This window comes from Cyprinodon tularosa, unplaced genomic scaffold, assembly GCF_016077235.1.
Source record: "Cyprinodon tularosa strain WSP-4 unplaced genomic scaffold, ASM1607723v1 ctg496, whole genome shotgun sequence".
Classification (NCBI taxonomy): domain Eukaryota; kingdom Metazoa; phylum Chordata; class Actinopteri; order Cyprinodontiformes; family Cyprinodontidae; genus Cyprinodon; species Cyprinodon tularosa.
In genome coordinates, this window is record NW_024039225.1 from 787,633 (window position 1) to 799,695 (window position 12,063).

Sequence of the window (12,063 nt, forward strand, 5' to 3'; positions counted from 1 at the left end):
GCTGCTTGGTGAAAGGGGTCGGCCAAGGTTTTGATATTAGAGCTTTTGATTTATTTGTAAAATCTAATAATTTTTCTTTTAAAACAGTTTTTCTCTTAGAATAAATTTACTCAAATTAAAGGCTAGACTTTGCTGTGAGATCCAAATCATAGAAAATTATTCATTTAAAAAAAAAAAGATTTTTTTATTTCCTTACTTAATATGCCAAAGTTGTTCCTGCCTGGGTATTAAAGCTTCATTTACTTTAAACATATATCTTCTCTTTTGGTGAGTGAAGGCACAAGAGCAGTTGATGGGGCATAAACCTGTAGCCATGTACTTAGACATTTGTGTCAGCTCAACTTGTTGTCTCCCCAAGCTGTCAAGAAACTGTGACATTTGACAGAAGCAGTCAACCCGGTTTTCTGACCCTTAGGTCACAATAACACCGCCTTAGTTTTCAAATGAGTAGGATAGGAGGCCAGCTGCTTGCATCCTCACACACACTCATATTTTTACTCTTTATTCATTCCCCCCTTGACTCTTGCCTCATTGGATGTTTAAAGACCGTTCACCATGTCAGATCCTATTCAAAGAACACAACAAGTGAGTAATCAAGCCTTACATTCATAAGGGTTTTGACTTAGAACTATAATCATCACAACTTAAGCCATCTTGACCTTTACTTGTGAGCTCATGGCCCTCTTTACTAAGAGCCTCCAACGGGCAATTTGCTGTGTATTTTGATGTGTATAAAATGTGGCTTTCAGCAAATCATGAGCCACTTCCTCAGTGTACAACGTTACAAATTGTTAGATAATGTTAATGTTTACAAGATTGTGTGTCTACTATTAATGCATGTGAGAAAAATAGGAATTTTAATCAAAAATGAAACAATGATATACAACTCAGCGAGACACCTTAGTTAGGAGTGGATAATGGTGGACTGTCAGCTGTTGTAAAGATAAAACAATCATACCACTATTGGTAAACGAAACCCTGTGTTACAGATGACTACATGATACAGTTGTGACCATAGAGTGTTGAAAATCCCACTGTTCATTTTGTTATTTATTTTCTCTTTTTGCAGTGGAATTGTTTTAATTCATTGTAATCCTACAACATTGAAAAATAAACAAATATAATAATTAAATCCTACCATAACTCCGATGTTAATCCTGGAGGAATTAGGAAGAAGGTGTGGAAAAGTATAAATAAATTTTTGCCTTCAGAAATCTCCTTGATTAATTGATTGCTGTTTGTCTTTCAAGATTGTAGTAAAGTAAAAAAGTATAACAGGGGATCATTTCTACAAGATTTGTATAGCTTTTTTGTGACATAAATTTATCTCAGTATGATGCCCATCTGTCCTTGAAGCTTGAGTGGACAATAGCCTAATGATAATATGGCTGCTTTTCCTTATGTTAGGCTGCTTCCTAATGGTGTGTTATTTACTGTATAGGTTTGTATTCAGCTCTCTCTTTTGATCTTAAATAGCATGGTTAGGCTTAGAGTCTCTTTTTTCAGCATCAGGGTTGTTTTTATATAACTACATTTAAGTTGTGTAAGTGTAGCACAACTATGCCATTTCAATAGCATTTATGATTCTAGGATAATCATCTTCACATGATATAATTAATGTGGGCATCAGCTTGTTTTTAATGTATATCTAAAAGTATTTCGAACATTTTTGTTTTACCAATACAGTCATCAATGAATTATATCTCATAGGGCATGGGTCAAACATTAATGGTTGTAGTCAGACATCATATGCCAACTGCTCTGGAGGCAAACTGAAAATCAGACCCCAAACATAAAATGAACAGACCTAAATAATTTACTGCATTAAAAGAAAACTTCACAATTTGCAGTGTTTTTAATAAACTTTAAGCAGCAAGAGTCTTAATGATTCACCTATCTCTAAATAAAAAGGCAAAGGATGGAAAAATGCTAGGTGCTAAAAGAACAATCAGACAAGAACAGAGACTCAACAGTTTCTTTACAAAAAGGGAAAAATCGATAGTTAAGCAATCTTTTAGTAGTTACTGCACCTAGACACTACAAGTTGACCACTCCTTAAGGTTGTAAGCATATTCCTGAGGCTAGCATCTGTTTTTAGACTAATAAATATGCATGCAAGTAAGCAAAATGGCCCTTCATCAAGCTCTTTCAGAGGTTTTTAAATCACGAGAGATGCTCAGCTGGCAATGGCAACACAACTATCTTGATAACATTGTTAAGCAAAACATTAAGAAAACACTAGATAAGCAATCAACTGAAAACACTGTCATAAATTAACTCAAAAGATAAATCTTATGTTTATATAAATATATATTTTGTTAGTTGCCTCTTGCCAGCTGATTTTGGCAAACCTCTACTCCCTTGTAATTGCCACTCTCATCGGATAATGATAATTTGACACATTAACACTAAATACTGTATGTAGTCATTTAGGAATTTGTTGTAGCACAACTATTAGTTTTGCCATAAATAACTATCAATTAGTTTCAAAGGCGGTTATTAAAATGTCAGGGTGTTTAATCTAATTAAGATGTTTAAGAATATCAGGAATCATTAATGAAGAAGTCACTGGTGGTTTGATTCATGTTTTTTGAATACCTGCCTGGTGTCATATTATACTGTAGAACAGTAGATGAAGTACTTTCAACCACTACCATTATCAAACAGCAAGCTCTACACACATATTTTGAAAAAAGAAAAACACCTTCTATCCACAACGTAAGAATTAATTTACTTGTGGAGGGGATTTTGCTGGGATTTGCAGGGGTGTGGGCTGCCATTTGGCTGGCAAAGGCCATTGTGAAAAGCTGCTACTGTACAGTCAATGAACTCTGTTGTATCATCCTTTGAGGATTGATTAATTTATTCTGCCAGTGAAATCAAGGCATCCCTCAATGCATTTTGGGGCTGTGGAAAGGGAACAAATTATGCTCTGGACAGGTGTTCATAGCTCTATGAAGTCATTTGAAATCTCCAGCCGGTGTAGAAATTCCTCCTTTCCAGGAGCAGGTCACATTTTGTATGGGTTAATACTTTGCAATGTGGGATTCAGAGTTCTTTACCAGTCTCTGGTCATGCAGCTCAGTCCCTGCTAACACACTATATATGAAAGATTATCTTGTGACAGTGTTGTTTTCGTCAACAAATTATTTCGCTGATGCTCCTTTTTTATGATAATAAAGAGAACCAACAAGCTACTGAAAACATGGATCTTTGATGAAAAAAACATGACGACTGGGTATAGTTTTCGTTGTTTGGATGAGACTGAATAAAAACGTTGGTGGTTGGTCTGTCAGTCGTTTAAACGCATCATTGTGGCACCCCATAAGTATCAGATTTTCTACTGTATTCTGTTTGGTCACAGCCACCTAGTGTGCAGTGGTACAAATTCTGCATGACCATACAGTAGATGGACAATGACTGGAGTAGAAGAGGTAAAAGTAAGCTGGAAGGCAAAAAGCATAATGCAGGCTTAACACAAACTCTGTTCTTCCAGCTGTGCTTGTGCAGAAATACGGCTTTGCGCATGCTTAGCTCAGACTCTGTGCTTTACGCTCCACACTGATGGTTTGCTCTCAGCAGTATGGCTCATCCTGCCCTCGCTACTTAACAGAATATATTGTGTGTGGCTGATCATCCTCTGCCAAGCCTAAAAAATCCTTTTGTCTAACTATCAGGATTTTATTTCTTCCAGCTCACAAGAGGTAATGCTGAACCTCCTTTAATTTCTGCCAAAAGGAATTCCTAAATTATATTTTAAAAAAGATATTTAATTGCATACTGTTTCATTTTATATAAAGACCCAGATGAAAAGGTTTATCGATCTTGGATATTTCCCTCTCATATTTCTTGTTTATCTATTTGAATATTTCAACATGTTAGCTAACATATTTATAGGCATAAGGCAAATATGTACTATTATGTATTTTTTTTTATATAAGATCCTTTTGAATTTAAATTGTCTTTGACCCCTGAGCATGGTATCCAAGGGGTAAACTCTTAGAAACAAAGCCAAAATGTTTTTGTTCTTTGTTTTTTTTGGAGTAATAAAGATTTTATTGATCTGTGTGTAATGCATAATTCATAGTAGATCAGGAAGTGTTTGCTTTTGGACTGAAACCTTGTATGTCTAAAACTATTCTTTTATTGTGAATTTTGTTAGCTTTTCTGTCTGCTATATAAACCAATATGATATGTTGAACTAGATCTGCTATTTTCACAACTTTTGTGATAGACTTTTTCTATAAAGTAGGGCATTAATTAGTAAAAAAAAAATTAGAATTCTAGAAATCAGTTTTCTGCAGCATTTTATCTTCAGCAATTGTAGTATCTAGGCAGAGCTGTCAGTCTGGTAAAGAATCTAGGTGTTATTTGAAATTGTAAAGGTTAGCTGCTTTTTCAGTGCAACATAAAACTGACTTAAACTACCAACCTTTTTGAGTTTCAGTCGACTAAAACTGGACTAAAACTATCGCAGATAGTGATGCCTAAAATTTGTCTGAACTAATAATAGTTTCCCTCCTGAGGACAAAAACTGAGACTAAATCTAAGATAGCTGTCAAAAACAACACTGTGACAGACTTATAAAATTGCATCAAACTCTGCTGTCATGCATAAGCATCTTGTGTGTTTTTGTTGTGGTCGGGAATGCTGTTTGTCTTTTACTTCTTTTCTTTTCCTCATCAAAGAATGTTAACAAATATGTATCTCAATGGTGCTGCTGTTCATCTGGGATTGAGATAACAGATCAAACAATGTTTGCAAACTGGTAAAGAGTCTGTTGAAGGTTATTGCTCTCTGTTTTCAACAAGACAATTTTAGACAGACAGTATTATGCACCCGGTGGGAGGAAATCACACACTGTAATATGATGATGTCAAATAGTTGTATAGATTGAAAAACATTCTATATGTATATTTGTATATCCTATGGCACAGTTTGTATTGGTTTGGTTGTAATTGTTGTTTACCACTTCCCTTCTATCTACTTGGTGATTAAGGCAAAGGCAAATAAAATAAATATATAACCCTAATGTAATGTTGTTTCTTGATTTCAAGAAAGATATTAATAAATAAATTTCATTCCCTAGTGACTGTAAGATCAGGGCTACATTCAGGAGAGTGGTGGTTTGTGGTTTTTGCCTTGGTTGTATTGCCTCAACCCACAGTTTTATTTGTCTTTTGGTGTTGGCCTGGGGATCTTACTCATCCACTGTTCTTCTACTAAATATTTCATATTTCTGAATCCATTATTGAAAATTATAAATGAGCCACAGCCATCCTTTCAGCTTTTCATTTAATCCTTTAAATGATTTAGCAGAAGAGAAGCAGAGACAGGGAATGTGCTATCTGTCTGTCTGTCTGTCTGTCTGTCTGTCTGTCTGTCTGTCTGTCTGTCTGTCTGTCTGTATCAATCAAGTAAATTTCACATTGCTATTATAATTGTCTTTGTATGTGCCATGCCTATGCTATGCATTTGGGTCATATGTATACAGTTTTTCTTCATGAGCACTATACATTAATTATGGTCCTTCTTGTTTGTCTGTGCCTGTGACACAGCTTAACATGAGTTTCTATGTGGTTTTCTTCCTTTTTAGGCTACCTTAACATTCAGTCTTGGCCTGACAACATCACTGACTTGAGTGTTTTCTCCAACCTTGCAACTATAGGAGGGAGAGCACTGTACAGGTAACTAATGATCAAACAATCTAGTTAAAATTTTATTTTTTCCAAGTTTAATTTATGTTTACATCAAGGTTCTATTGAATATACTCAAACGGTAGCTAATTATACCCATAATATGTGGTACATAACTGTGATTGGAGTGCACATTTATCTTACAAATGCATGTTGTTTAGTACATTATTCCAGGCAATTTAATTTATAATCATATCAAATGTTCCGTTGTGCAACTTAGAAAAGTGACATCAAAACAAAAAAGAGAGGTCTCCCAGCCACCACTGCTATCTTGGAACATTCTGGTGTCTCGTGCAGCTATAGAACAAAAAGAAAGGTGGCCCAACAAAAAGGATTTGGCAGGATACTTACTTAACAATAGCAATAAGGTACATAACTTGCTTTCAACTTTGGGTGTCTACTTACACCACTGTAAAAATAGAAAAGGTCTAGTGCCACAGGAGTTCCGTCCTAATATCTCATCCAAGCTTTGAATATCAGCCCATAGACCTTTGCTCTATGTCTCCTGCCTTTATCTCAACCCCATTTCCTGTCAGCATATTGTCAAATAAAGATCACTTTAACTTCTGGCTCTAGCCAATGCCAGACAATTTATTGAAGGAACTTTTTTTTCCTTTGATGTATTCCAATTTTAGATATTTCTATTTATCTGTCCTTATTAAAAATATCTATACCACAGGCTGTCAAGGGTACTGTGATTAAACCTGGTCTTCATAAACATTTAATTACAGTTTATATATATATATATATATATATATCCACCCATTTTCTAACTCACTTATTCCCAAATGGGGTCATGAGGGATGCTGGTGCCTATCTCCAGCTGTCAATGGGTGAGAGGCAGGGTACACCCTGGACAGGTCGCCAGTCCATCACAGGGACAAACAACCATTCTTGCACACACTCACACCTAAGGAGAACAGTCATGTTTTTTTGGACTGTGGGAGGAAGTCGGATTACCAGGAGAGAACCCACGCATGCTCAGGGAGAACATGCAAACTCCATGCAGACAGACCCCAGGCCGGGAATCGAACCCAGAACTTCTTGCTGCAAGGCAGCAGTGCTACCCACTGTATCACCAAGCAGCCGTTTTCACACATTAATCGCAATGAAACAGTATTGGTCAAATTCACAACTGATGTTCACATTACCTCAGTTAATGGGCTTATTACTGTACTTGTCCTTTTAGATATCAGTGCTGCATTTAATACAGTCAATTACAATATTTTCTGGTAAACCTACACATGTCGTGGTTACTGGTTGAGTAACACACACACACACAGAACAAAACAAAAAAAATGGTATACTCTGAAGACAAAAACCTGATCTGTGCAACTTTTGATTTACTTTTTTCTAAACAGGCCAGACAGAATTTGTCATAAACTTAACATTTAGATCAAGTAATGTCACTTAATGTAGCTTGTACTTTACATTTAGATTCAGTTATGTAAATCTTTTGTGGATGAAGTTATATGCTCTTCTCTGTTTAAGTGCTCTGCATTTTAATTTTGCCATGTGGAATTATTACAACGAACACTGCTTGAAACAGGTTTTGGTCATTATTTTGTGTTAACATTTAAAGACTCCGGCAGTTTCAACCCAACTAATGGAGCATAATTATTTATCACTTACTCATCAGTGCTTTTGCAAAAGTGCTTGACAATGCATAGTGACATTTGGTAGGTAATATTGCAAGTCTTTGCTGATTATATACTGCAGACTAAGTGTGTGCGTGTATCTGTGTAAGAGTTTGGGTCTGTGCACTGCACTGTGTGCAGATAAAAACAGCAGGACACATTATAACCTGCCTCTGACCTTTGCCCTGTGCTTGACCCTGCATACTCTGTCTGTCTGATGGCTCTAACTCCCCACTGCTTCCCTGTCACATTTACACTATAAGTGGAGCTGAGGAAACTAAATATGGGGACAAACAAAAATAAAACAAGACTTAGGTAGAAAGGTTTTTTAACTGCTTTATGTTGTAGATATTTACTTACACCCCAGAAGATATACAGCTCTAATGAACAGACAGATTTAGTATGATTTAGTATAATTTATGTATAATTGAGAGATATTGTTTTTGAATAAAAACTGAGAGTAGCCACTAGAGCAATTAATAATTTCCTATTAATATTTCAAGCTAACAAGATCATTACTGAGTAAAAAAATGTCTGCTCATAAAGTGATGTTTTGTGCTACTTAATCCTCGTTATAACGCCTACAGAGTTTCTCTGTGGGTCTACAGGTGAGTTGCCTGTGATTGGTCATTTGAGTGCTACTCATAAAATACCAATCTATAATACATTGACTAAAATAATACAATCTTTCTTTGACAAAATATTTTTGTAGTCTGCCCTAAGAGCTTCAAAAATAAAAGTAGATCTAGAAAAAAGAATAAATACCAGAACAGAAAAGAATAATAGAACAGAATAATAGAATAGAAGAATATAATAGACTTTAGAAAACACTTTATTGTCCTAATATTTTCGCAGAATAGTTTTTTAGTGGGGAGTACGAGACATTTACTATTTACATAACCGCATAAACTAACACACAATATTGTTATCATAAAAAAACTATGCTAAATATTAAGCAACACCCTCTTTACCTCACAGCTTTAAACCACCCTGCTCTGTAATGCATAGAGATTACAGGATTTCAGAAAGTTATCTAATAGACACTTGATACAGTAGCTTGTTAAACATTCTGACAGACGTATCACAACTCCATATAGATGAACATCAAACAATTTTACTTTAGGCAAAGAATATATAAAAAATGTATAAACCCGTTGGTTTCAAATCCTTGTTTGTGGAAATTATTGCCTTTAGGATCAAAGCATGTTTTTTATTTATTTATTTATTTTAAGTGCTGTATAAAACCCTCTCCCTGCAAATGACTGTTTAAAAGCAGAATCAGGAGAAAAATATTTTCTGCATCATTGAAGGATTTTGTCTGTAGATTTGTTTTAAATACAAATTTGTGTAATAATTTATTTGTGTAATTAATTTTATGGGGTTATATTTTTGGTCAGAGGTGCTAATAATAGAACAAGTCAGCTTATGTCTCTGTTTTGTGGTGTTTCTCAACAAAACTCCTCTAATTTAACCGACTTATCTTCTTTATATTTCACCATCTTCTCTCTGTCTTTTTCATTCTGTATTCAACATAAACTTTTCTCACTCTTTTCCTGCATTCCTCTTCTTTCTGTCTGGCCACACGTCTCTCTCACCTCCACCTATGTGGCCCTCTCAGTGGGATCTCTCTGCTGGTGTTAAAACAACACGGCATCTCATCACTACAGCTTCAGTCCCTGAGAGAGATCAGCGCTGGGAATGTCCACATTGCAGAGAACAGCCAACTCTGCTACTACAGTACTGTCAACTGGACAACATTGTTTCGCGCTGGAAACCAAAAGGTTCTTATCCGTAACAACCGAAGCCCACAAGAATGTGGTAAGTTTATAGTTACATCTGTGCAGAAGTATTTCTATGTAGTTTTATTAAATTGAAGTTAAAAAGTCAAGGCATTGTCTTGCAATGACTTTCCTAATTTCAGCAAAGTGCAAAACATCTGGCAAAGTCAAACTACAATCACTTCCTTACTAATACTGTAAGTGTTAACAATCAGTATTATAACAAAAAAAAATTCTCGCAGATCACAAAAGCTATAGTCATTCCGTGAAAGTTTAAAAACAATCCACTGGCCTTGGTTTCCAAGGTTTGAAGACGTTTCGCTTCCCCTCCAGGAAGCTTTCACAATTCAAATGTCTTCCTGGAGGGGAAGCAAAACGTCTTCAAATCTTGGAAACCAAGTCCAGTGGATTGTTTTTAAACTTTTACGGAATGACTATGACCTGGATGACTGAGAATCTTCATCAGCAAAAAGCTATAGTATTTGCAAAAATCAATGCTACCCTGCTTATGTGAGGACTCCCCCACATCATTTCTTAATTTAAAGAGGTATTAGGGTGTTTCCTAATGATACTGCCAAAACTGTGGCCAAAACTCAGAACTTCTACTCATCCTCACAACTTTCCGCTCACATTTTATTTTTTTTTTCTTGTTTTACTTACCCAGAAATGCCATTGGTCTCCGTTGAGCTGGAGCTGGTTGCGGCTTATTATCCACAAAATCCATCTTGACTATAAGGTTTAGATTGGTCGGACCCATTTAACATGGACATGCCTGACATCACTTCAGTCGAACAGTGCAGGAACTTTTGACCCGAAGTTAATTCAGGAAAATAAGCTACAGACTTACAGATACTGATGTGCCAGTCTGCTCATTAAACAATGTTTTAGTCATAAAGGGTCAAATAAAAAAGGCTTTTTTAAGGGCATAATAGATGGGTTTTATTTAATTTCATTTGTTGGCCTCTTAAAACAGCTGGGTGCAATACATATTCAGATGGTGGTATTGGAGCAGTTTGTAATTTTTATTTGGAAAAAACATTTACTAAACAGATTTGTGGTAATTTTGTTTTCATATTGTATACAATTCAAATAAGACACACTTATGTAATGTTTTTGCAAAGTTAGAATACCTGAAAATGATGAATTGGTAAGATTTTATTTTTTGGGGTTTTGTAAAGAGTTAAAGGACAATCTGGCTATTATTCAGTTAGTTGCATTTATGAAAACTGTTACTTAAAAGGTCCCAAAAACTATATTTATATGAATGCTCATATAACCAGTTTAAAGAGACTTAAAAAAAAAGGTTTGAGCAAAATGTATTATGCACAGAAATGACTGATTTACTGTTTTTTTTTCCCTCAAAATGTTGTGTTTTATACGTTTGTATTAATGAAGGGGTCCTGTATAAAACTCTTCTTATCCAGTGTGCACTAAATTAGAGTCCTTCACATACTTTCAATATTCTTTTAGTGATTCAAAGGTTATCTGTTTTCAAGAGATTTTGAGTTTTAATGAGTCTTTTTGAGTGGCATGCTCAACTACAATTGGACCTTTTCTACCTTTACTGATACTGGCCTTGTTTCTCTAAAGGTTTTCACTCAGAATTTTATGCCATTTAGGAATTCTTGGGGATTCAGTGCTGGATAAGTGAACTGCTATCAATCTCAATGTCTTTACTCTCTTGGCAGTCTTCTATGTATGCTACAGTATACAGACCCACTCCAGGCAGTCGTACTTCTCGAACTAAAGAGTTGTTCTCAGTAACATCTACAATTACTAGCCTAAAAATGGCAGAGAAAATAGTCTGCAAGTTTGCTTTCTTTGTAAAGGGAAGAGAAGATTGTAAAGTAGTTGTATTATTGTGTGCAAGAATACCTTAAAGCCCAAAGAGAGAAAAAAAAAAACAATTTGCTACAAACACATATATGAATTTGATCTAACAGCCTGTACTTTTTTATCACTTTTAGTTTACTTGTTTAGATATATCAATAAAAATCAGAATTCCTGCCCTTATATTCTGGAATTTCTAGAAAAATATGAATGTTATTGTTTCTTTTCTCCATAACAAACTGGTGTAAACTGCAACTCATGTTGTGAAGTTCTTTCATAAACAAGCAACCAACACTCTATCTTACTATGGTAATATATTTATTTTTCCTAGGTCACCTTGCTTTCTCTGCAAATTACCATTAAGGTTATGACTCTTTAGATATATTGGAAACCAAGTAAATATATTACACTGTATGAAAGCTCAAATATTCTACAATTACTAAGTTTACAGCAGGAGAAATCTTCAGCTAAGACATGGATTGTTGTAAACTTAATGATATAAAGTGAAGGAATTGGTCAGTATTTTATACATAGGTATGTGGATTTCAAAAGCTGAAATACAGACAACATTTCTTAATGGGTGATCCCTTTAAAAAAAAAAAAAAAATTTTTTTTTGCATTGTTAGATCCATTACTAAGAACTCCTATTGTACTCCTGCTGTAAGCCTGCCTTTTGTGTATAACACACTTTCACATCTCATCTCTGCAGATGTACTCTGTGTTCAATGATGTCCGAGTAGATGGGTCAAACTTGTCTACATCTGACATTTTCATAGTGCACTGTTTGCGTTGCTTCATACTGTCTTTTATTACAGAGCACATCACATCTTGATTCTTCGTCCCATGTCATTACAAAGTCATTGTTAAGAAATAAACATTACATCAGGTTTAGAAAAGTTAGATTAAATCAACAGAAATAATGTGCGCAATGGCTTTGCAGGCCCTATACATGCAAATCCATCCATCCATCCATCCATCCATCCATCCATCCATCCATCCATCCATCCATCCATCCATCCATCCATCTGTACTTATCTTCTTGTGGATACAGCTGATCTTATCAGACAATAAACCACTAACATACATCAAGAGTTAAGTTTGAAGAAAGTCTGATATCAATCG

The 12,063-nt window shown here is 35.2% G+C and overlaps 1 protein-coding gene across 1 annotated transcript in view; it reads left to right on the forward strand.

Annotated features, from left to right (window-relative positions):
• The window catches only part of LOC119794887 (receptor tyrosine-protein kinase erbB-4-like), a 385,459-nt gene that overhangs the window by 287,219 nt on the left and 86,177 nt on the right, over positions 1–12,063 (forward strand). The window contains exons 12-13 of the mRNA XM_038302633.1: positions 5,597–5,687; positions 8,952–9,151. Of these exons, the coding sequence (XP_038158561.1) occupies positions 5,597–5,687; positions 8,952–9,151 (291 nt within the window). The remainder of the gene's footprint in view (positions 1–5,596; positions 5,688–8,951; positions 9,152–12,063) is intronic.